At 40.4% G+C, this 24,634-nt stretch overlaps 1 protein-coding gene across 1 annotated transcript in view; it reads right to left on the bottom strand.

Moving 5' to 3' along the window:
• Positions 1-24,634, bottom strand: part of LOC124254805 — a 210,956-nt gene that overhangs the window by 32,410 nt on the left and 153,912 nt on the right. The window contains exons 2-6 of the mRNA XM_046688662.1: positions 6,268-6,349; positions 5,947-6,050; positions 5,067-5,114; positions 4,231-4,364; positions 2,218-2,392 (exon numbers count right to left, since the gene is read on the bottom strand). Of these exons, the coding sequence (XP_046544618.1) occupies positions 2,218-2,392; positions 4,231-4,364; positions 5,067-5,114; positions 5,947-5,962 (373 nt within the window). The 5' untranslated portion in view covers positions 5,963-6,050; positions 6,268-6,349. The remainder of the gene's footprint in view (positions 1-2,217; positions 2,393-4,230; positions 4,365-5,066; positions 5,115-5,946; positions 6,051-6,267; positions 6,350-24,634) is intronic.

Raw genomic sequence — 24,634 nt, 5'->3', positions numbered from 1 at the left:
ATGGACACCCAAGAAATAACCAATTGCGTCAGAACGCACTCGTCACCAATGTACAAGTGTTTGGATAATACAAGGGCCTAGTGGATGAGCGAGTGTCCAGTCATGTGGATCTTGAACTTTTGTTGTTCTTTTTTGCCACAGCTTCCGTCACCCTTGAAGGGGACGCAGCTACGTTCATATCCTCTCGTTGATGTGAGACTTGTCACCCTGTCTCCTACCACGCACCGGCGCCTGATTCCAAGCCCACCTAACAGTGTGGCGTCGAGGCTATAGTAGGTACCATACTACAACAGTACTACGAAAAACGAAACAGAAAGGTAATACCTACACTCTCTGAAGAACAAAGGAAAGTACCCAAAAGACAGTTTATTATCAATAAACACAAATTCATAGGATACAAAACAGTCGAGCTGGCAAACCACACGTCTTGCGACCCATAATCTGAGGTGGCTGACGTCACCTTCCACTGATGCATGTGCAGACGGATGTTTACCCGAGACCAGGAAGTGATCACAGTCTACGCTTTCAACATCAATCGTCTGGCACAGGCACGTTTCAAGTCGTAAGCAATAGGTGCAGGAAGTAAGTAGTGCAGGATTAGTTAAAAATTCAACATTTTGTACTGCATCAACAAATGGACTTATGCCCCTTCAACGTTAAAGATAATACTTTTTATGGATCATTTCTATAGTATACATTGCCACGTCTTCAGATAAAACTGACAGTCTACAAACCACAAGGACGACAGAATTACGAAGATGCATAGGCATGTTTGAAACTTGGTCAACATCTTTAGTGTCAAAGTGTGATCAGCAGGTAGAGCATAGAATCTATACCTGGCGTTTGGATCAGCAACCCATTGACAAGCAGGTAGTCACTAGCGTTCTACTACACTGTAGAAGGACAGGATTCTCGTGTTTGCAGGTAGATAACATTTTATCCTTGACTGCCACTTCAGTCAGATATGACTATGGAACGCCAATGGCGTTCACTTTTCTCCTCAGACAGTACGTTATTGTCTCTATGAGGCTGGTCAACAGTCCACTGAATCTCAATGAACCAGTGTCACAGGCAGGAACGTTTGGATTGAGCTGAAGATCACGTCATTTGGAGAGACCAGTACCTTTCACTAGTGGATCGCGATACTGTCTGGATTTATCGCGATATTGTCTGGATTTCACAGATCGTCCTGAGTGGGTGTGGCAAAGACGAGAATGAGATCAGAATTCCAGCTTAGACAAACATGACACCTATGGTTTGGACGCACAATCAGGAGGGACCATTAGGGCTGGAAGAAGCGATCTTTGTATGGGGCATGGCAGCGTGCTACAGGGATGACCCTCTGGATGTGTACGTGAGACAATATTCTGATGCAATCGGATTTGACCTCCTCCCCAAACAATGACGCACAGTTTCAATCTCCTAGGGTCGTTGATGTCTACTTACAACAGGAGACAATTGTCCGTGCATGGGGATCGCCCATTGCTGATCGCCGTCTCACGATGCATTGTCTATCCACAAACTCTATAGGAAGTCACCAATGGCACTGACAGTTGCTTTGGTTTCGTTTTTAAGGTATTTGTTTTCGCAATGTTTTAATATTTCAATTGTTTCATACCCTGACAATCCAGAGACATCATGGCCATCATTCTATCATTCACGCAAATTGGGATAGAAGTACATGCATCGACCGCGTGGACTAGCCTGACCGTCCGATACCTTTATCTATAACCTATTTAAAAGTTCTATTCAATTATATATACAAACACATGCATAAACTAAACTGAAAGTTTGATAGTGACGGTTACCTTAATATTTGACGATACCTTAACAAGAAAATATAGTTTTCTTACGTTTTGAACTTTACATCCTGATTTTAAGTGAGCAAAGATAATTGTCAGCGATGTCTTTGGCACTGACGTTTTGACATAAGTAATAACGAGAGGTTATTGTTGCATTTGCGTGCTGCAGAAAATCTTCTCCTTATATGTAAGACAAAATAATTTCAAGAATTATGTGATTTGATACAATCAAAACCAATACAAAGTTAGGAAACAATGACAATGAATCTCAAGAGCACATACTGGTCGTATTAGGACAGTCTTTATCGAGTGAACAAAACGAGATGTATGGTTCATGTAGTCCGGTTTGGTGACTTCATACTCTGTTAATTTACTCAATCAGTTCTCAACAGAAATTTGTGTTTATTTAATTTACCTGTAACGTTTAACGTCCATTTCTTCTCCACGGGGATGCTGGTGCGTTGCACGATCAGAATACACTTGTAATCCCCGTCGTCGTCTTTATTCACATTTGTTAGATTGAATCCAACTTTGTCTTTTTCTAACAGCACAAAACGGGATTTGTAGTTGTCGTGGATACGGAGGGATTCCTATAGAGAGAAGAAAGTTATCTCACCAGGTGAAGACACCAGAATTAGTCACACGAAGAAATACTTGCACTGACTTAGCTACAGACGTGTGAGAGTCAGTCAGTCAGATGATAATTAACATTTACAGGTGCCAACTTTGTATCGATTGTTATCGAATTAAGAGGTCTTGACAATGCAATGCAAACAGTGTGGGATTCACCCATGAATATTAATGCAGCTAAGCTAGACTCGGCAAGCTATATACTAAGGAGAAAACGAAACTTACACTATAAAAAGATGAATTCAGTAGACGCGTATTGCAGAGCCGTAATTTTCCGGAAAGGAATAGCCACTGGAAATCTTGTGGAAGCACATATGACAAGCATATACAAACTGTCTGACTCAGTTTTAGGCAAAGGCCTACACAGTCAATGACGACACTGTGAATGGGTTTTAATGATTTAGCTGGTATTTTCTGGTTTGGTTTGCCAACCACTGGGCTTACATGCCAGGGTTTGCCAAATTCAGCCATATCATGACGCAAATTAGGGACAAAATGTTGTCACAAGTTCTGTTCAGACCCACATTTCCTGCCAAAGGAGTTTCATGTGACAAACTCAAAACATGTTTTGGAAGAACAGTCTGATGAACAACCCCCCATTCATTATCAGCAGGCACACCTGTTGACCTCCATTTCCTCATTAAAACACTATCCTTGAAATAATAGCAAACTGGAACCTTGTCAGCATCTACTAAAGAAACTGTCCTATTAGCAAGAACTTTGATTTCTTAATCTTCTCAGTGTAACTTAACTAACTGCTATTTGTCCAGAATTGCTTCCTCAACAGCCAATTTTTGTCAGAATTTGGAGTAACTAAACAACCCTGCCGAATCATTCCCAATAAGTAAGTCTACACCTTTGTTTTGGGAGAGTTTCTACAAATTGTTGTAAAACCACATAAAACCCTTAACAAAACCTCAGAATATTTTTGTTGCTGCCCTTAGTTTGATAAGATATTATGTAATCGAGTTTGAAACTGGGTGCCAGAATCATCTACCACAACCATTGTGAGCTCATCTGCTTCTATACCACCATTAGAATAAAACATTCCAGACGTAAAATGATAATTTAGTGCCTTGGAGTATGTAATGTGTTTGCCACACTCCCGGGAATTACAAATAGATACTCTATCTACCTGCTTCAACTGCTTCACACTATTGATAACTCAATGGGTCAGCCTAGCATTACTCCGTGATATATAGCTGGTGCGCCAAGCATTCCTTTTAAATCCAAGAGATTCGGTACTGGATTAACCGACTTGGTATCGTACCCCTATGCTACATGTGAATGACATCACGCACGCAAGTTCTCGAAGATACATTTGTAAATCCAGTTTCATGCAGATGTGGCATATTGTATTTAATATCAAAGTCAATAGCCTAACGCACGTGATTGAAGATTACCCCAGTCACACATGCATCAGGTACAAGTCAGAGGAAAGCCGGGGGCCATGCGGGTTCCTCACGTTTGCAATCACGTGGTGATTCCACGAGTGTAGTCCTGACAAACAATGAAATTTATCTATGAATCTTAACTTCCGGCGTGACCAAGGGACGCAACTCTGCACAGCAAATTGTGTAGTAGATTGTTCCACTTGTTTCGGTTTACTGCGGCGAACTATGGACTTGAATATACTATCGATTTTTTCTCAGCGTGTCATAGCCCAAATTTATTGAAATAGTGAGTCCATTATGAATGAGGTGAAACAAATATGCACAAATAAGCTGAATGATTACTGGTACATGTTGAGTATCTTGCAACCCAGGGTACCATGTCTGCAAATGGGATATTTCATTACCTGTGAAAGATGTTCATCAAATGCCTCTGCTATTTGTGTCTTTCCAAAATACCACTCAACTGCATAGAAGGGAGGTACTTTGTAATCCCACTGAAAAGAAGCAGTTTCACCGATGCATGTTTCCACCGTTACCTCTGCAAATACAAGTCGCATGGATATATTATGTCTGTTTCATACGAGTTACCTTATCTTAGATCAGTTTGTGTTTTTGAATATGCCGTGAGTGGCGGGCGACTGAAATGAGTCTGAATTAATCTGTCTACAAATGTGAGTGAAGGAGTGACTGTTGTTTACAAATGTCAGAGCAATGCACTTGGTCTAATGGGAATAACTACATTTTCCCATATTCAATAAATAACCTGCTGTGCGTGATATAAAAAGGGTTATTAAAGATGAGCTGTGGCATGTCATTAATTTGCCATAGGATAATTAAAATAAACAAGTACATGGCACTACTGATATACGAAGCAGGCCAGCTTTTCTCGAAACATTCAGTAGTCCTCTACTTAACTTCTTAAGCCCATTCTTAACACATTGGCTACGATCAAAGTTAAGAATTCTTAGGGCTGCGAACGTTTCGAGAATAAGGGCCCAGGATGTATACAATTTAACACAATAGACTGACGATACACTCATGTAACTAATCTTGTACAATCAGGCAGTATTTTGCAACATAAAGGCGATTTTCTGCTGTATCTTTGGTTCCATCATTACCCTTATGTTGAAATATGTTATATATTTTCAACAATATATAATATGTTTCAACAGCACAAACCTATGATCCTTTTTAATGACAACCCATGCAAAAATACGGACTAGTATAAGTTACAACATACCGTTATGTGTACATAGTGTAAACAGGGACAGCAACAGTAGTATCCGGCCTGCAACACAATAATCCAAGCAAGGATATAATCACAAGACATTTTGTTAGGTTGTTAATGCAAATAATTGCAAAGTCATATTTCATAGCAAACAGAGCCCTGGGAAATAAAACTTTAAAAGCTTTATGATTATAAGCAGTTTATCATTTCTCGAATAGGCTAATTTCACATTAGACTTCGAATTTCGATGGCACAAATGATTGATGTTGATGCGGATACTGGACTAGGAAAATAAAGGTCCCGAATACATCAAAATAATTATGTAATATGTTATTGGAATAATTTGATAAAATGTGCCTTCAACGCCTTTCTGTTCTGTGTTTTCGTTTCACATCTAGTGTTGAAAATAATAACACCAGGAGATGGAAAATTATGTTCAAGTGAAATTTAGTGCCAATTATGCAGTGCAATATTATATTTGTGAAGAATGACGGTCACCGCAGAATGTTGTTGGTGGTATTAAAATTTTATCATGCATACCATATTTTCCCAGGATATCCTATTTCACAATACATACAGTTATGACTGAACACAGGTTTTTTTTCAAGTATGCATATGGTTGTTCCTTTTTTTATTTTTTTCACATGTAACTGAAGTACTGAGCTTCAGTGGAAATATCTACAATGTATAAGACAGAGTCGAAGACTGTTACAGTTCACAGGGGGGCTTCAAAAGTAAAAGTAAATGAAAATGTGAGAAATGTTGTTCTGTGTGCCACCATCAGTACATCAAATACTAGAACCTTTCAAAAGTATTACTTATTACCATTGTGTTATATTTGGAATTCTGTGGGAAGGTTGAAATGAAAGGCTGAATTTCTTGGTGTACCTACTTGACAAATGTCGCATTCTCTTCCTATAGACCTGGCAGTTCTCTCAAACTTGATTGGTGTCAGCATAATCCACGGTATCCATTGCCGATCATTCTGGCGAATATCTAAACCAGCAAGCATATGTTATTTTAAGAAATCTTCATTCTGATTGAGTTTTGTAATTTAAACAAAAAAGAATGGCTCCACCAGGCTTACTGTAACATATAGTTCGGTTCATAATTACTGAGAATTGTTCATGTCAGTTTGAACTCCAAGGTTTATTCATGAGCTCAACTGATGGTGAAAGTCTGCTATCAGTCCAAGGGAGGCAACTCTTCTTACCTTTCTAGACATATCAGATTAGAGTTACCTCTCCTGATATTTATGTAGTCGACATGTTCCAAAACAATGTCCAGAAAGGCCGCTGAAGAGTAAAGAAGGTTGATTTTAGAGTTGTACAATGGAGGTATCACTGATGTCCATACACTGTCAGAAAGAGAAGACACTCCTCTATCAACTGTGTACAGGGTTAAGAAGAATATTGAGAGTGGAGCAGGAATTGAGCACAAGAAAGGAGCAGGAAGGCCTAGAAAATTGGAATTTGTAGATCGGGTCAGATTTGGTATTTTGGCTTCAACTAAGAAAATAGCAAGTATATCCAACATTAGGTATGAGATGCTAAATAGAGGGTCACCTTGTGTTTCCAAATCCACTATCAGACGAAATCTAATTGATCTTGGAAGGGAGAAAAAGAGAGGAACGCTGACTCCAGACATGAAAGACAAGCGTAAGGAAAGCCGTGTTTTGTGGTGTCAGCACCCTGAAAACTTTGATTGGAGCAACATAATTTTCACTGATGAAAGTTCAGTCTGGGTGTATCCTAATAATGTTAAGATGTGGACAAATCTGATCCAGCACCGGCGTATCACACGCCGAAATACAGTCCCAAGTTTCATGTGTGGGGTGGAGTGTCGTGCACACGGCAAAGCACTCAAAACAGTGGTTCCAAGGGAAACATGTGACGTTGCTCCCATTTCCCAGTTACAGCTCGGATCTGAATCCCATTGAGAACATTTTGGAGATGAAGAAGGAGAGTGTTAACCAACAGGGACTCACCAAACTTGAAGACATGAAGAGAGAGGTAGTGAGATATTCAATTGGGACAGTATCCCTCATGAAATTTTAACATCTCTGATGGGGAGTATGCCTACCCGCATTAGACTGTGCATGGAAGGTAAAGGGGACCTTATAAAAATATTATTTCTTACCTGCAGAAATCCACAGGGTATGTACAAGTATTGAATACTGTGTAATTTCCGATTTCACTCTTTATTTGCTTTTTAGTAATGTTCATGAGATTCCCAATAATTATGAACCGAACTGGTAAATGAATATGTTCTCAGTGCAAATACAAATAAAACAAAAGCTGTTGTCTTAAAGAATGGCAGTAAATTGTACAAATCAGAAAAGTGGTTGTATAACGGAGAATACTTAGATGCTGTCAAAGGATATAAATGTCGAAGTGTCCAGTTTGCCGATACGTTATCATGGTATCACCATGCAAATAGTACTTATTTACATGGGCAATAGGTTTTCATGGGCATTGACAGGAATTTAAGAAACTGGGCAATGTAACTTTCAATGAAGTGTTGTGGACCCAATGATGGCCATCTGTGTTTGAAGAGAGATATCCCCAAACTATATCAGTCCGAGATATGTGGTATAAGTCATTCATAGACAAACAGCAAGTGGATGCACTCAAACTGTGTATGTCTAGTACACCGACTATCATTCACAGACAGTCTTGCAGACATCGAGTGTATGTACCCCTACATCGTGTTAACGCTTGAGCCTAGTATGTCTTGTTCATTGAGTATCATTCATATAAAGTCTTACTGGCAGCGAGTGTCTGTACCCCTACATCGAGTTAACGCTGGAGCCGTGTATGTCTAGTACATGGAGTATCATTCATATACAGTCTTACTGGCAGCGAGTGTATGTACCCTTGCATCAACTTAACGCTCGAGCCGTGTATGTCTAGTACATGGAGTATCATTCACAGACAGTCTTACTGGCAGCGAGTGTATGTACCCTTGCCTCGACTTGACGCTCATGCCGTGTATGTCTAGTACATGGAGTATCATTCACAGACAGTCTTACTGGCAGCGAGTGTATGTACCCTTGCCTCGACTTAACGCTCAAGCCGTGTATGTCTAGTACATGGAGTATCATTCATATACAGTCTTACTGGCAGCGAGTGTATGTACCCCTACATCGAGTTAATGCTCAAGCCTTGTATGTCTTGTTCATGAAGTATCATTCATATACAGTCTTACTGGCAGCGAGTGTATGTACCCTTGCCTCGAGTTAACGCTCAAACCGTGTATGTCTAGTACATGGAGTATCATTAACAGACAGTCTTACTGGCAGCGAGTGTATGTACCCCTACATCGTGTTAACGCACAAGCCGTGTATGTCTAGTACATGGAGTATCTTTCATATACAGTGTTACTGGCAGCGAGTGTATGTACCCCTACATCGTGTTAACGCTCAAGCCGTGTATGTCTAGGACATGGGGTATCATTCATATACAGTCTTAATGGCAGAGAGTGAATCTACCCCTACATCGAGTTATCGCTCGAGCCGGGTATGTCTTGTACATGGAGTATCATTCATATACAGTCTTACTGGCAGCGAGTGTATGTACCCTTACATCGAATTAACGCTCGAGCCATGCATGCCTAGATCATGGAGTATCATTCACAGACAGTCTTACTGGCCGCGAGTGTATGTACCCCTACATCGAGTTAACGCTCGAGCCGTGTATGTCTAGTACATGGAGTATCATTCACAGGCAGTCTTACTGGCAGCCAGTGTATGTACCCCTACATATAGTTAACACTCAAGCCGTGTATGTCTAGTACATGGAGTATCATTCATAGACAGTCTTACTGGCAGCGAGTGTATGTACCCTTGCCTCGAATTGACTCTCAAGCCGTGTATGTCTAGTACATGGAGTAGGTATTTTGGGTTGAAATCTGAATTTTTTATTAAAAATACCCCAAATATATATTTGTGTAGATCGTGGTTTAATTAGAATGAAAACCTTTTGTGTGTCGAGGGTTATACAGTCAATTTTGTTTTATATGCTTCGAAAGTGTTTACCGTTATCTGTGTTGATGGTTTCGAAGGACCGCCAGCGACCGACACGTTCCACCTGGCTCCAGTTGCTAGGCAGACCTCACTCTGCATATTGAAAAAGAGCGTGGTTAGCATATCAGAGTTACTCCACCCTTGGCTCACAGGGAGCAGTCATTATATATAACGATAAATATGTATGAAGCTTATAACGAAGCGCTTTGCTTGAAGAACTCGTTAATGAAATATGTATAAATAGTTACCACATTCACATTATTATGATACATTACTCTTGAACGCTTTTATAGTGATTTTCGTATTGCTGATGTAAGTAAAATTAAAAATTAAAAAGACTTGAAGCGCTCTTAAAATCCTTGGTGATTTGGGGAACAGAATAAATATATCCTTGAAACACACAACGTTTACTGAACATTTCATGATATCTTACTGTGATACTGCTATAGATGAATAATCTGTAAGTCCCCGGCTGTGTAATCGTCTAAAAGTTCAAAGGTATAGATTGTATGTTACGTTGAACCACGATGGATAGCCAGTAACTTGCCCTAGTACCATTCCCACATAATACTTCTGTTCCCCATTTTCTAAATTACATAAATGATTTACTTTTTGCCCCACCAGAAATTGACACTTCATTTGGCACCGGTGTTTCAAGTGCAAGATTAAGTTGTATGAGGGGTTTCAAATTACTAGATAATTGGTTAATAGTAAGAGGTTTAGAGGATTTAGAAAATGTTAACAGTTCAGGAGGTGCATCTTGTTTTAACACTAACTTGCGGAATTTTATCTGTTTTTTTATTATGTTCATCTTCTGTGTTTTGGATGTTTTTGAATATACATGATTAAGTCGGTTGTCTACCTCGGCCACGCTTTGCCAAAGACGTTCAAAGGATATGTCTTGGATAAGTTGTGCATGTTCTCTTAATTTCTTTTGTTTTTTCTTTCCATTTGTTCTTGTTTTGTCTGAGTCATGTTTGGCTTGCTTAATGTCATTTTTGCGTAATAAAAGTTGCATATGTAGTTTTGTACAATTTTGATGCGACTCCAGGACGGTGGTCCATTCCTGGTTGGACATAGCACTGATCCAGCTGCTTACTTTATTAAAATTAAACATGATATGGGCCTCTTGGGAGAAAATAGAGGAAGAGGGTTTGGTATGCTGTAAATAATCTAATTGGGCAAAACAGTTTCGGGAGCTTATTATGCTTGATTACAGATTTACCTTCGGATGGGTGAGGTTTGTTTTGCAGAGTGCTCCCGCCAGGAGTTGGTCTGTCAGAAGTCGCTGCAGTAGGGTCGCCAAATTTGGAATTTAAATTTCCAGAATGTGTTCAGTGTCGGCGCCACTGTCCCCACTTTTGTCAGTTCAGTCAGTACCACGCCATCTGTCTGTTTGGGAACAGCAGTATCATCAGGACCACCGCCGCCATTGTCAGCCGCTTGTCTTTGTTACCTGAATCAGAGTCTCTGTCATTGTTTGCCATGAATAAATTGCATTGCCCTAAAATAAACTGTGTGTAGTTGAGAGTTTGCATGTTGTGTATGAGTGTTGTGTAGATGCTACTCATGTCCAGCATGCTATGATCACACCCCTCCAAAATATTCCACAGAGGGGTAGTGATAAATTTGGAAATCAGGCCTAAAGCTCGACACCCTGCTAAATTTAAACTATTGTGTAGTGATTGTTTGATGGAAGCCAAAAGGAGATTAGAGCCTGCATTTACAGTATCAAAGAAAGATACAAAATGCTTATGTAAATAATATACCACCGTGGCTTTGTGGAAAAGGATATTGAAACGGTTGCCACGGAAATTTGTTAATTTATTGTTTACCCCCCTTGATTCTAAGAATAGTGTCATAAGTTCGTAGCAACTGCTTTTTTCGTCCCCTCCACGTGAAAACGCCTTGCAGCACATCCTAATCAAACTTACAACTTCACTTTCCAACCGGGATGTTTTAGCAATCTTAGCCTCGTACTGGCTGAGAGTGGACGCACTTTGGTCGGCAAGGTTGACCAAAAGGTGAAGACCACAACAAAAAATTTTACAAACCTGTACAGGTTATGAATTCTTTGAAGAAAGTCCTCCTTGGGGTACATATAAGCATTTAAATGTCCATTTAAAATCCTACGACAGTTGTGACTATATTTTTTAATAAAATATTTACAAAACTAAAAACTCATTTTGTCTTGTGAGACCACCCCTACAGGGCCCCACCGGACCCCCTACAGACAAGAGCAGGTAACTCTCGCCGTCTACCTCGTACCTCACTTTTCATGCTGAACGTGTCAGACAGAATGAGGGGAGGCGGGTGGCCGTACCCCTAGGAGGACTTTCTTCAAAGAATTCATAACCTCTATAGGTTTGTATAATTCTTTTTCAGAAGAAGTCCTCCTTGGGGTACATATAAGCATATGACAGACTCCCAAAGATATTTGAGACGGGAGTGGCGTTCTGTCTGGCAACAACTAAACCCGTGGTGGAGTGAAATCTACAAGCGATACGGAAAAAGAAAAAAAACACACTTACCGAGTCACCTGACCGCTGATGTCAATCAGGCGGGGGCGTGGCTAGGGCGGGAACTAGAGAGCCCAAGCTTATACGTCAATTGGCTCAAATCAATTATGACATAAAACCCGAACCCCCAACCATTACAATGGAAAGGAATGTATGGGGACATGCCGAAACAACTCCAAACCCTAATATAGCCCCAGCCAGAGAAGCGTGTAGACCACCATCCCACAAAGCTGATTAACACAGACAAATACCGAAGTCTCGGGAAGAGGGAAAAAACTGTAAGCGTACAAAAATCCCCTGAATAGTGAAAAGCGTAGCTGAACATGTGTTGGCTCACCATTACACTAACCTGGTCACGTGACATGCGGCTCGAAGCGAAGCATACCAAACAGTGCCCCGTGGGGGGTTCGTACCCAATTCCGTCGCAAGACGGGTTAATAGCATATGACTGGTTAAAGTGTTCAAAACGGACCCCGCCCTCTTGAAGAGGACGTAAGGGACGTATGTACACCAAAACCCGACCCAACCCGAAAGGGTGGTAATGCTAATACGATGCAGTGATATGAAATATATCGACATTGAACAAAGAACCGATACCAATGACCAGTTACTAACTTGGTCAGGGTGGCAGGACACTCTCCACTGGAGAGAACCGAAAGTCCGAACCGAGCACGATCGTTAGAATGCGTGACAAGTCGGTAATGGCGACTGAAGGTGTTCTGTCGGCTCCAAAGAGCGACAGAACCGATCTCTTCATTGAGCAGTGCCGCTGTGTATTGCCAACAAAGCGACATCTGCCCTACCCAGTCTGCCTTCAACCCCTCGAGGGAAGGTAAACCTTAGCATTGTAACCGAACAATTACGGAAACAAGCCAACGAGATAAAGTTCGCTTGCTAGCAGACTCCCCAGTCTTCCCGCCACCAAACAGAACACATGGGTACCCGTACGGATCCCTTTTGTTTGTTCGTTCGTTACAGTCACGGGTGAGCAATCGAAAGATTGGTCCCCAGGGTGGAAGGCTGGGTAAGGGGTGGAAGTTTGATATGAGCAGTCACGTGGAAAGCAATATCGAACTGAGAGTGGTAGGTATCCGGGAGGCGAATATGGACATGATCAGTATAAAATACTGTCAGTGTCGGGTCAGTGGGTATCGCATGGATGTACCCGACCCTTCTACCAGAGCTCACCACAACAAGTAAAGCCGTCTTCCACGTCAACAAGTGAAGTGAGAGAGACGATATACTTGAAAAGTCAGGGCCAGACAGCCAATTGAAAATAATTGGCAATTTTAAGTTGGGCTGGGTTGCCGCCGAGGCGGTCGAACCCTGTTCATGCCATCTACGGAGCGATGTACAAGAGGGTGCTGCCTAGGCAGAGCACCATCGAACGAGGTGTGAAACGTGGAAATAACCATGGAGTACCCGGGAATGGTGGAGGTCATACGGCTCTCAACCAAAACGAGGTTATAGTAACTCCAATATCCGAACTAAATCTGCAGAATAGGGATTATGAAATCCCCCTATCTGCACACCAGCGCGCCCCACCTATCAACACACTGAACGGGTGTCGAATCCCGCCTTGAAGCCAGAATTGTTTCTGCAACGGTTGCAGGAATTCCACATGTCTGGGCGTTAGACCCGACAAAGGCCAAGCCACCCAGTGAATCCGAGGATTCGGGTGTGGCGTCCCGTTCAGAGTGAGAATGTCTGGCCGATAAGGTAATCCGAATCCCGGCGTGCGGGATCGAACACCAACCTAACTGCTGTCAATTCCAGCAGATTGATGTGCAGGTTGTGACCTCGTCCATCTGACTGTGTGAGGTTGACAATTCCGCCCTGTTTCGTAAGAGTGATCAACACTGATCGTGAGGTCCCCAGACTCAACAGTTATTCTAAAACCACGATCAGCCAGTCGCCTAGGTACGGGTGACAACACCGGCACTGCGATCTGGCTATCTGAGATGTAATAAACCTGGTGAACACCCTTGGCGCCGTAATGTAGCATAAGGGGAGCACACGAAACGGGTAACACGTCCCGTCAAACAAGAACCGAAGGTAAATCTTGAAATCAGGGTGCAATGGAACAAGTAGGTACGCGACCTCGAGGTCAATCCCCTGTCTCGACAAATGAGATCACCGAGTGCGGTGTCTCCATCTTGAAGGACAGTACCTCTATTAACTTGTTCAGCTCTCAGATGAGAATCTGTCTGAACATTCCGTTCTTAATGGCAACGAGGAAATAAATGGAGTCAAACCCTTCATTTTCCTGACCATTGGAAACCACCACGCTGGTTGCCTTGCCCAGCAGAGACTGGATCCCGGCACGGAGTATTTTCGCCGTCTCCTGGGAAACTGACACTGGTGTGTGTCGCTCCGACCGGGGTTTGCGGCAGAATACAGTAAACCCCAGCAGTCGGCAACTTAATGTTTGCCGGTGCCTGGGCACCTGAGGAACTAACGAGAAGCTCGACAGACTTCTGTATTCCTCAAAACAGTCCCGGGCGTCATAGGCCCATAACCGCACTCATCATTTGGCTGGCACAGCTACAATGCAGTCCCTAGCCAGATGAGAGTTGACCTCCGTCAGATGCCGCTCAGAGTCGCAGACGGAAAAACCACCGGTGCTCTCTCCCCTTTCCACCAGCTCCCTCAGCAGAGCTGAGAGATGCGCCAAGAGCATACAGCGTTGAGCTGTTAAGGGGAAAGAACGGCAGACTGACGGTAGAGTGTGAGGCCATGTCCCGGATGCCTTGCTGGAAGCAGGCTTCCCTCCGGGAGGCGAACTCCAACGGTTCGGGTATTCGACGTGGACAACACCTGAGGCAACACAGCCGCGATTCTATCTCGCATTTGCCTCAGGGACGAACCTACTCAGTGGTAAGTTCAAAGTAGCAAAATGAGCCGAAGCTCAAATCGACTTGTCCATAGTACGAGCCTGAACCCTGGTTCTGAGGCACATGTGAGAAGCCTGACAAATCAAGGTTTCCCAAGCACTCACACAGACCTCGGAGCGTCTAGGTGACCGACACACTCGATAGCATCTTGGTCAAGACGTCGATAGACATCAGACCGAGACCTGAACTACCGGCGCTGGGAATCTGCGCCCTACCAGTGCCAAAGCCTGGGTCGGTGCTACTCACGGGGTTCAGAGTATCCACGGAGCCGAAGCTCGGCGGTTCTAGACTGAACACCGATCCCGAGACACGTAGGAGTAGCCTGATAAATCAGGGTTCCCCAAGTACTGTCCAAAAGCGCACTGAGCATATAGTCAAACATAGCCTATAGCGCTATATAAATACCCATACATACATATATATATATGTAAGTGCTCGGGTCGGCGGCTCGAGTTCGAACCCCGATCCCGAAACACCTGGGAGTAGCCTGACAATGCAAGGTTCCCCTGGTGTACATGGGTAGAACTCGGTGCGTCGAGGTGATAGGTAGCTCCGTCACACTCAACGGCCTCTTGGCCAGGGCATCGATAGACATCAGGCCGAGACCTGAGCTAACAGCCCCGGGGATCTGCTCCGTACCGGGGCCGAAGCCCAGGTCGGTGCTAGTCTGATCCCCGGTCCCGAGACACATGGGAGTAGCCTGGCAATGCAGGGTTCCCCTGGTGTACACGGGTAGACCTAGGAGCGTCGAGGTGATCGGCAGCTCAGTGGAACCCAGGCCGGGGCGTCGAGAGGAACCTGTCACTACAGGTTTCCCGGGCAACCCCGACTGACCACTCGGCGCCGAGGCGACCGCCAGTCAGGGCACCAGGCCAAGACAGGGTGAAACCTGCATCGCCGGCGTCAGGCGCCTGTGACGAACCTGAGCCCGAAGCTAGGTCGCCAGAAGGCGCCGAAGGCACAGCATCACCTGAGCCAAAGCCAGGATAGAGCTGCCTGGGAGGAGGCGCGTTCCCCGCAGCCAACCCCCCCCCCAGATGCGTCCAATCCACCCCTGACGACAGGCGTGCTGAGCTCCTTGCAGGACCCAGACAGCGCCTTGTCAATCAGGGATTTCACGGACGACAACTGGACCATAGAGATCAACACGTTGCGAGCCAAGCTCCTTACGGAACCCAGGCATCGCACTATCAATCATCGACTTCACATTAGTCATCTGCCGCAGCATATGTTGCTGAAATAGTGAAGCAATTGAGTCAATATTTAAGGCAGCAACATTGTTTGCGGGGGAACAATAAAGGGATTTCCTTAGAAACCTTTCATCAAATATTATCCCCCACCTGAAGCAGATTACTGAAAAACATAAAATCTGCGTGCCTGAAAGAATGCACGTGAGGCGCAGAAACCCAGACAAAAAACACAACCTCGGCCACTATGAGCCACGTTGTGTGTAAAGGTATGAAATATGTATATGTGTAACATAACACAACATAATGTAACAGGAATATTGACGCAAGGGCGTTTATTATGAACATCTTTGATCGTCGTGAGCGTCCTCGGCTAAACACCGGAGGCACACTTTATAACCATCCTGTGGCGGTAGTGTGCACGGCACAACACACAGGGCTTAAACTGCAACAAACAGAACCACGCCAGTGTTACTAGCAGGAACTGTGAAACAGCAAACACATAAACACAAGTAATTAGCAATAAATAACACGCACGGGCGATATTTAAATGCTACAAGGTACAGCCATTGGAATACTGCAATGCAAAGCAGAAAAAAGGCTAGCCCCAGGTAAATGTTTTAAAAATATCCCCAAAACATTTCGTGAAATGTTCCAGAAACATTTTTTTAAATGTTTTATTCAAGTGATTTTGTATGGTTCCAGAAATGTTTTAGAAACATTTTCAAAAACGTTTAACTATAAGGTTTTTAAAATGTTTTCCTGAAATGTTTTTTCGAGATGTTTTGCAAATGTTTAAAAAAATGTTTTATTCACGTGATTTTGTATGGTTCCAGAAGTGTTTTGGAAACATTTTCAAAAACGTTTAACTATAAGGTTTTTAAAATGTTTTTTCGAGATGTTTTGGAAATGTTTTAAAAAATGTTTCATTCACGTGATTTTGTATGTTTCCAGAAACGTTTCAGCAATGTTTTCTCCAACATTTAGTGAATATATTCCATAAAGGTTTTCTGAAAACGTTTTATAGATGTGATTTTGTATGGTTCTGGAAACGTTTTAATAACATTTCCTTTGAACATATAGTTTTAAGTTTTCAAACATATAGAATAGATATGATAACAATTAGGTGGTGTTTTGTTTAAAACGTAAACCACTGGAACAAAACGTAGAACACTAACAGTTAACAATGTACATAATATGTCTTATTTACCAGTGATAGAAACTACCGGTCGCCAGCTCGCCAAATGCGACTGAAAGTTTTTTAAAAATGCACAATTTTGTCGCCAGTCAAAAAAGTTCTGGGCGACTAGATTTATCTATACGTGTCAAATCAAATGTATGTAATTCATATGCTTTTTCAGATGTTTTAATCACTTATCAATTGCTTGAATAAATCGCGAATACCTTAAAACATCCGGAAAAGTGCGTGCTGTTGACTAGAGCGTCATATTTACATCCCGGTTGGCACCGATGTTATGGGTGCAGGCTAAAACGGAACCACAGCAAAACGGCACCAGGCGAAAACGGCACCATTTGGACATAACGGAACCTCGACTTGGCGAAAACGGCTACAAATCTTATGGTGAAAAAGGCACCAAATAAAATCCTAATTATTGGGAACATCTTATTTGTCATTAGATAATCTGAATACAGAATTTTGGAAGCCGTCTACTCTGCCGACAGTGATTGGAAAGTTTGTGTTAGCTGATAATCGGATTCCAGTATGTTTAGATAATGAATGAGTCTGACTGATAATCGGCTTGTAGAATGTTTCGATAGTCAAAACATCTACTGTGCCGAGAGTGATTGGAAAAGCCTGTAAATTTAGCGTGAAAACATCACAACCTTTGATGTTTTAAGTACATTTACTCAACTCAAATCGCCCAAACTCAGTGTCCAAATGAAACTGTATTTAAAACGCAAGAATGTACACATCACATATCATTCATCACAATGCCTCACCACTGTGTTGTATGCGATAAGACTGTCAGGAAGAATCAACATGCCGTATCTTGTGACAAGTGTGATTTTTAGACTCATCGTGTTTGTGGTACCGGCCTGTCTGTATCACGGTACCGTGAGATTTGTCGAAATGAAGAGGATTTTCCTTTCGTATGTGTTCGCTGTCGCAGGACAACATTTGACAACATGATGGACACAGTGAACTTTCATGTAAGTTTGGGAGCGGACACCACCTTACCCCCTTTATTATAATGGGTGATTGAGTGAGTTATGATTTTACGCCGCTTTTAGCAATATTCCAGCTATATCGCGTGTTATCCTGCTAACGTTGAAATGAAATAAAAACCATAAGTCAACGTCATACTGTGTTTTTTATATGTTGATTCTAATGTTATAATTAAACGAACTAAAACATAAAAAGTCAACATCATACTGTGTTTTGTATATGGTGCCGTTTTAGCTCAGAAATCAGTAGCCGTTTTCGCCAATACGGTGACGTTTTCGCCACACGGTTTTGGTGCCGTTCTGCTGTGGTGCCGTTTTAGCTATAACCCAATGTTATACTGTATTTGATTGGCTCATATAGTAACAGTAGCCAATCAGGAAACGTCTTGTTTATACGGCTCACTTTCCCAACATGGCGGAAGCTTGGTTATTTCTCAAACGTCAGCCGGCAAAGCCCCCGGCGAGCAAATATGCCAAGTAAGTTATAATCTAGATATTTTAACGTGAAATCACATACATGTAATAATTTGAATATGATTTTTATTCATCAAAACACTGATAGAATTCATATGTTCAGTCACGATCAGGGATAAATCGGCAGCGGGTCAAAGTTTCGTGGAAATAATTAAACAAATTGAATAAACTGAAGAATAAAATCAACAACAGTACTCATATTAGTCATAATAGTTGTCCAACATACATGATAACTTACTATTTCCATCTTTATTGAGCGATCGTAGTGTAATTCAAGAGACATCTCGGCCTTCATCGCCTCGTACACGATGTTTAATGGCTAAAATATATGCATAAAGCATTTTTGTCACAGGTCATAACCTAGCACGATACGTCAACTAAGTTCCATAATATACGTATAGGTGGTGATTTTTTGCGTAACACGTTCAGAATACCATGATTTTACCCAAAACTTCCGTCTGAATCTATAAGTTTGTGTTTACGAGGACGGTATCCATTGCTTTAATATGATTGGCCGCCTTAGGGTCACATGCATGATTTCGACCAATCACGACCCTTGTAGCAGACTGTCGCGAAAAAGCGTCATTAGAAACCAATCATTATCAAATAAAATCGCTTCTTACAACTGTGAAAATATTCTTGGCAAGGGTACAATGATATTGTTGATGTTCCGAGCTTTCGAACGACAGCCGCCATCAAACGAATCGCCTCGCATGTTATTCATACGAAGCTTCGAAAACAGAGGTATTTTCCAGTGTTGTATCACGTTACCGAGCGGAAAGGCACTGATAACGGGAAATAGACGACCATACATATTATTTGAGAAATCTTTTTATAATAATTTTCCGATTACGTAAAAATGAAAAAAAAATAAAGAAAAAAGGTAACGGGATATTATGACATGTTACAAATGGAAAAAAATCGCCGCATTTTTGGCTTCCTTTGTGGTTTATCCGGACATTATAATTGTGTAAGCTTGCATTTTCATTTAAATTAACTTATTTAAGTTGTAGATGCATTATTTGAATAATATGATAAAAGTTAAATTTCATATTTATAAACAGGTAGCTAGGATTAGACCTTCATTTTCGATTTCCTACATACGAATTGAAGACATATTTTAGTGAGTCACGTTTAATAAAGTTATAACTTATAATAAATTGATAAAAGTATATGATAACTAAATTAGAAAAATATTATCACTTGTAGGGGATTAAAAATTTATGAACATTTTGACATTATCAGAAATGAATTTCAGTTATACATCTATAATACATGATCTACACTCATTCTACAGACAGTGAAACAGTTGACATTCTACAAGTGAATGTCATAGTAATTTTGTTTCATATCTTTTTATTGATCATGTCATTTATGTAACATATTTTATCATGAACATAATATTGCTTATCAAGTATTTTCATAAAATGAAATTCAATTTCAACAGCAACAAAGCATTCAAATTTAAATTATATTATAAAGTGTACACCCTCTTCCTGTTATATTTATTCGCAACTCAGTTACTGCCAATATGTGTTAGTTTGTACTAAATTTATTTTGGCCACCAAAAAGTGGTTTGGGCCACTAACTTTCAAAAAGTGGTGGCCAGACTTGAAACATTTGGGCCACTAGAGTTTTTGAACGAGTTTCTATCACTGTTTACCCCTGCGATACTCAGTTCATGAGTTCATGAAGTCTTCATGAACTTCATGAAGAGTTCACGAAGAGTTCATGAAGTGTTCATCAACTTCAACCAAAATCTTCATGAACCTTCTTCATGAAGACACACTTCATGAAGACTTCATCAACTTCATGAAGTTAATTCTTCATGAAGACACACTTCATGAAGACTTCATCAACTTCATGAAGTTAATTCTTCATGAAGACACACTTCATCAACTTCATGAAGTTATTTTACACTTCATGAAGGTATATTTTACTTCAGTATGTTATGAAGACATATTAAAAACAACTCCCAAGGTTGGAATTATCAATTAACCCCTTGCCTAACGTCCATGTCCACTGTTTTTTTTTCTGTCGGGCAAGCAAATTTGTATATCACACTGTACCGGTGTCCATTTGACTTTCCAATGTTAATTATGTTCGATGCTTGATTGGCATTTTAGAAGATGATATATGATGAACATAGAGATGTTTTCTGGGTTACATCTTCTTTTTATTCTCGAGTACAACGTTTCAGGGCTTGTTCTGGCCCCATCATCAGGTAAACTCCTGAACAAGCCCTGAAACGTTGTACTCGAGAATAAAAAGAAGATGTAACCCAGAAAAAATCTCTATGTTCGTTAATTATGTTGTTTATTTAAACCATCAGCAAGAAAATGGTCGGTATAGTGGAAAAATTATCAGGGCAAGTTACTTTACATGTGCCACTGTATCAGAGTACACTATCAATTTTAAAGTTATTTCTACCCCTGAATTCCTGATAAATATATCACATTGAAATCGAAACAAGCTGAGCAGACTGTGAAGAAACTGTCTGCTTCCCCACCACATATAATCGCATCACGAAAACATTCTGTATTTATGAAAGGCTCAATTCTTATTGAATTCACGAACATGGTTGGAAATGTATACATTTATTGATATTTGTCACATTCACTCTTAGATCTATAGTCGTTCTATTCTGATTCTACATGGAAGTCGACACAGAGATATTGAGGTCTACTTTCTCAATTTTCGCACACACAAACAATTGGCAACATAAGTATCTAATCCATAAAAGTATCTTGGACATCAATGTACAACTTCTAAATGCCACTGAAAGACATCATAAGTATCTATGTCGAAACGTTGCATGTAAGTATTAAAGAAGTTGTTAGCCATAAAATTATCCTTGTCCATTCTTTGAATATGAACTAGTTAATGCCAGTACTTCCACCCTTTATAATTTTGTTAGCATTGAAATACCATATGTCTTGTTATCTTCTATGCTTCCAGGTGATCCTGCCATCTCTGGAGGTTAAAAAGGGCACGGCTGTCGTTTAGTTCAACAGAAGGTAGCCGTGAACATAAAAAATTAAATTTTGTATTCTGCTTGAGCTGAAGAAGGCATTATAGTAATATTAAATGCACCTGGGATATCATTACCAGTATGCACTGAAATTGGTTTTGAAATATTTCAAACACTTTTAGTGTCACAAGTATTTTATGGCAACTTATGGATGTATAGCATATTTTGTATCCTTGATATATATTGTATATTGATAATGGATAGACCATACAGAATGTGTTTAATTTGTAAAAGACATATCGAGGATGAGTATCTTTTTATTTGTATTTGTAGTGCCTAAGAAGAAATTAGAACCAAATATATACCTGAATAATTTGCCCATCCTATATGTCACAAATTTGCAATATTGATGTGCAGAAACAATGAAACATGTAACAGGTTGGGGGTGGGGAACGTGGTCGTCAGGATATATTTTATGTCCCATCCCAACCGGCAATTTTGAAAGTTATGTAAAAATGGATTAAAAGAAAATTCTAACAAATAAATAAAGTCAATGAATCTTTACTCACTGTTGTTATTTATTTTATAGGTGACAATAACAATTCAAGGATAGGCAACTGCAAGAGTGAATTAAACTTTTGCTAGTTTACCGGCTTGTTCGTTATAACAGTTCAGAGTACTGTAGATCTATTATTCCTATAACTTCCAAATTTCCAGTTTCACAAGAATAACTACTGTGTGCAAAGGCAGAGCCAAGAATGCAGCACCGTAATTCAAATATAAAACTCTAATAATCCAAAATTTCCTAAAAAATCTCGGCCCAAAAACACTAGAACTTATGTTGAGTCTGTTGTCTCTGTAACTGCTTTAGAAGGAGAGTATGCTATATGTGATGTCGTCATACTTCCGGTAATGCATGTAGCAGAAGCCACCGAATGCAAGAAGAATGCGATCTAACATCCAAATAAGATGTGACATTAAATTAAATGGATATAGTGGACCAATTACAACCTCCAGGAACACGCCTGCGTAAGTACTTTTTTAACATTCATACATATTTTTGCAGATTTAATGTATAAACAATCTCTGAATCAACAGCACATGTTTTGATGACGTAATCGCCTGGTGATCGCGTGACAATTCGAGCATATCTCTGGAGTGAATCATAACCATTAAATCTTACGACAAAATACATTAATATAAACTTGTAACTACAATATACAATGTTTTTACATACAATACATGTATGTTATAAGATGTAATCATGTCTTGAGAAAGTCTTTCAGTGGCATTTCCCCCCTAAAAATAGCGAGTCTACTATTCTTTTTGGAAAGCCTGCTATCAAGTAACTTTTGTGTAATTAGCAGTTGTTGTGTATTGACAATTCAACTTTCAACTCTATTATTTAGCATGAATTTTCATCATTATGTAAATAACTCTTCAAACTTAATTACACAGTACTCTCCCTAGTGTACTGTGATGTCACTTGCATTGTGTGAGTTATGACGTCATAGTCCTAACTGTCAGTTCACCTGATGAAGGGACCTGGAATGGTCTCGAAACGTTATGAGAGAAATTACAAAGAAGTTTAATCCATAAAAATATCTTGGATGTCTTGAGAAGTTAATGAACATGATCTCATAACGTGATAAAAATGCAAAGTCCTCGATCATGTATAGAACAGTGATGTGGGCCTAAGACCACCCCACATCAAAAATAAACTTGACTTCGATAAGAATTAAATATTATTCTACTAAATTATACCCTGTCTTTTTATCTTTAGAGAGCATGGGGTTTAGATGTGAAATTCTGTGTCATGTGTTGCAGAAAAAAGTTGCATTCGTGAACTCTTCAGGAGGTCTTCATGAAGTCTTCATGAAATCTTCGTGAACTCTTCAGGAAGTCTTCGTGAACTCTTCAGGAAGTCTTCATGAAGTGTTCACGAACTCTTCATGAACTCTTCGTGAAGTCTTCATGAAGTAAATGTCTCATTTAATGTTCATGAATTCTTCATGAAGTATTCATGAAGAATTCATGATCTTTTCGAAGGGGTGTGGCAAATAGTTAGACATATACTAACTATGTCTGTGGCAACAGTGTTAGAAAGGCATATAGATGTCTAGACTCAACCCTTTTACTATATAATAGGGTTGGGTCTATACACCTACATGTATATGTCTTTCTCACGCTGTTTCTAAGTGACACATGTCCCTATGGACATATATAGTTAATCTTTACAAGGACACCCAAAACAGATAAAAGAATGGCAGACTTGTAATCAACAATTTTATTAATAATTCTGGAAACGTGTACACTTTTTCAGTTTGTTTCATTATCTTCTTCTTTGCTTTTGCAGTCATCCATATTTCTGAAATATAGAAAATTTTCATTAATCTTAAGCAGGTACTTGAAATGTGATATTTATTCAAACCAAGTGACACTAACCAGGAGACTAAGTCTTCTACCCATTTGTACAGACACGTGTTTGGTGGAAATGAACACACTATTGGAATGTAATGATTGGTATGATAATATCCAGGATCATGCTGAATACCAAAGATGTAGCAAGCACAGAATATCACTTACTGGTCAGAGGCTGGGTACAAGAACAAATCAAATCTTGCAATAAAAAGCCCAAAATATATCAACATGTTTATAGACAATGGTATTTAACAGCTGCACTTACATAATTCACAGCTCCTGGATTATTGATGTATTCCTCCATAAATCCATCATGTGTTTGTATATCCTGGAATGCTTGTCTCATATTCGCCCTTGCTGCAATGAAAATAACAATGCTCCGCATTATCACAAGTTATAAATTGAACCGTTTTCCATAAAGCATATATAGTAGATCTAGTTAGTCTAAAGCTGAAACATACTATGTAATTGCCTCAAGTTTTTGGTGGGTCGACGTGTGTATATTTAACACCATCATGTATGACGCCGGATTGGAAATACCTCTGCCCATTTACAACAAACATGGATTACTGGCGAAGCTTCTAGCCCAGAATCCAAACTGGAATTGATTTATTACACATCTATTGTAACTAGCTACATGATTCAAGCCTTACTCGCGGAACAGTTGCAGCTGCAGTACGATTTCGTTGCGAGCATTGTAACAAGATTCTTAAGTTTTCGATCACGATGTTTTCGGTTTCACCGAAACATTTCACCAAGAATTGTAACAAGTTTATTTGGTCCAACATTTACTAAACTGAGACCACGCCATTTTCACTATGGAATACTGTACCATGAAAAATCATGAAAAACCCTAATCAACACGGTTTCAAATGATGTCACTTATATATAAGTGTCAAACCT

This window comes from Haliotis rubra, unplaced genomic scaffold (assembly GCF_003918875.1).
Source record: "Haliotis rubra isolate DU_JTF1 unplaced genomic scaffold, ASM391887v1 Scf583, whole genome shotgun sequence".
NCBI classification, from domain to species: domain Eukaryota; kingdom Metazoa; phylum Mollusca; class Gastropoda; order Lepetellida; family Haliotidae; genus Haliotis; species Haliotis rubra.
The sequence above is the reverse complement of the archived record's forward strand: the minus strand, read 5'-3'. Positions and strand labels throughout refer to the sequence as shown.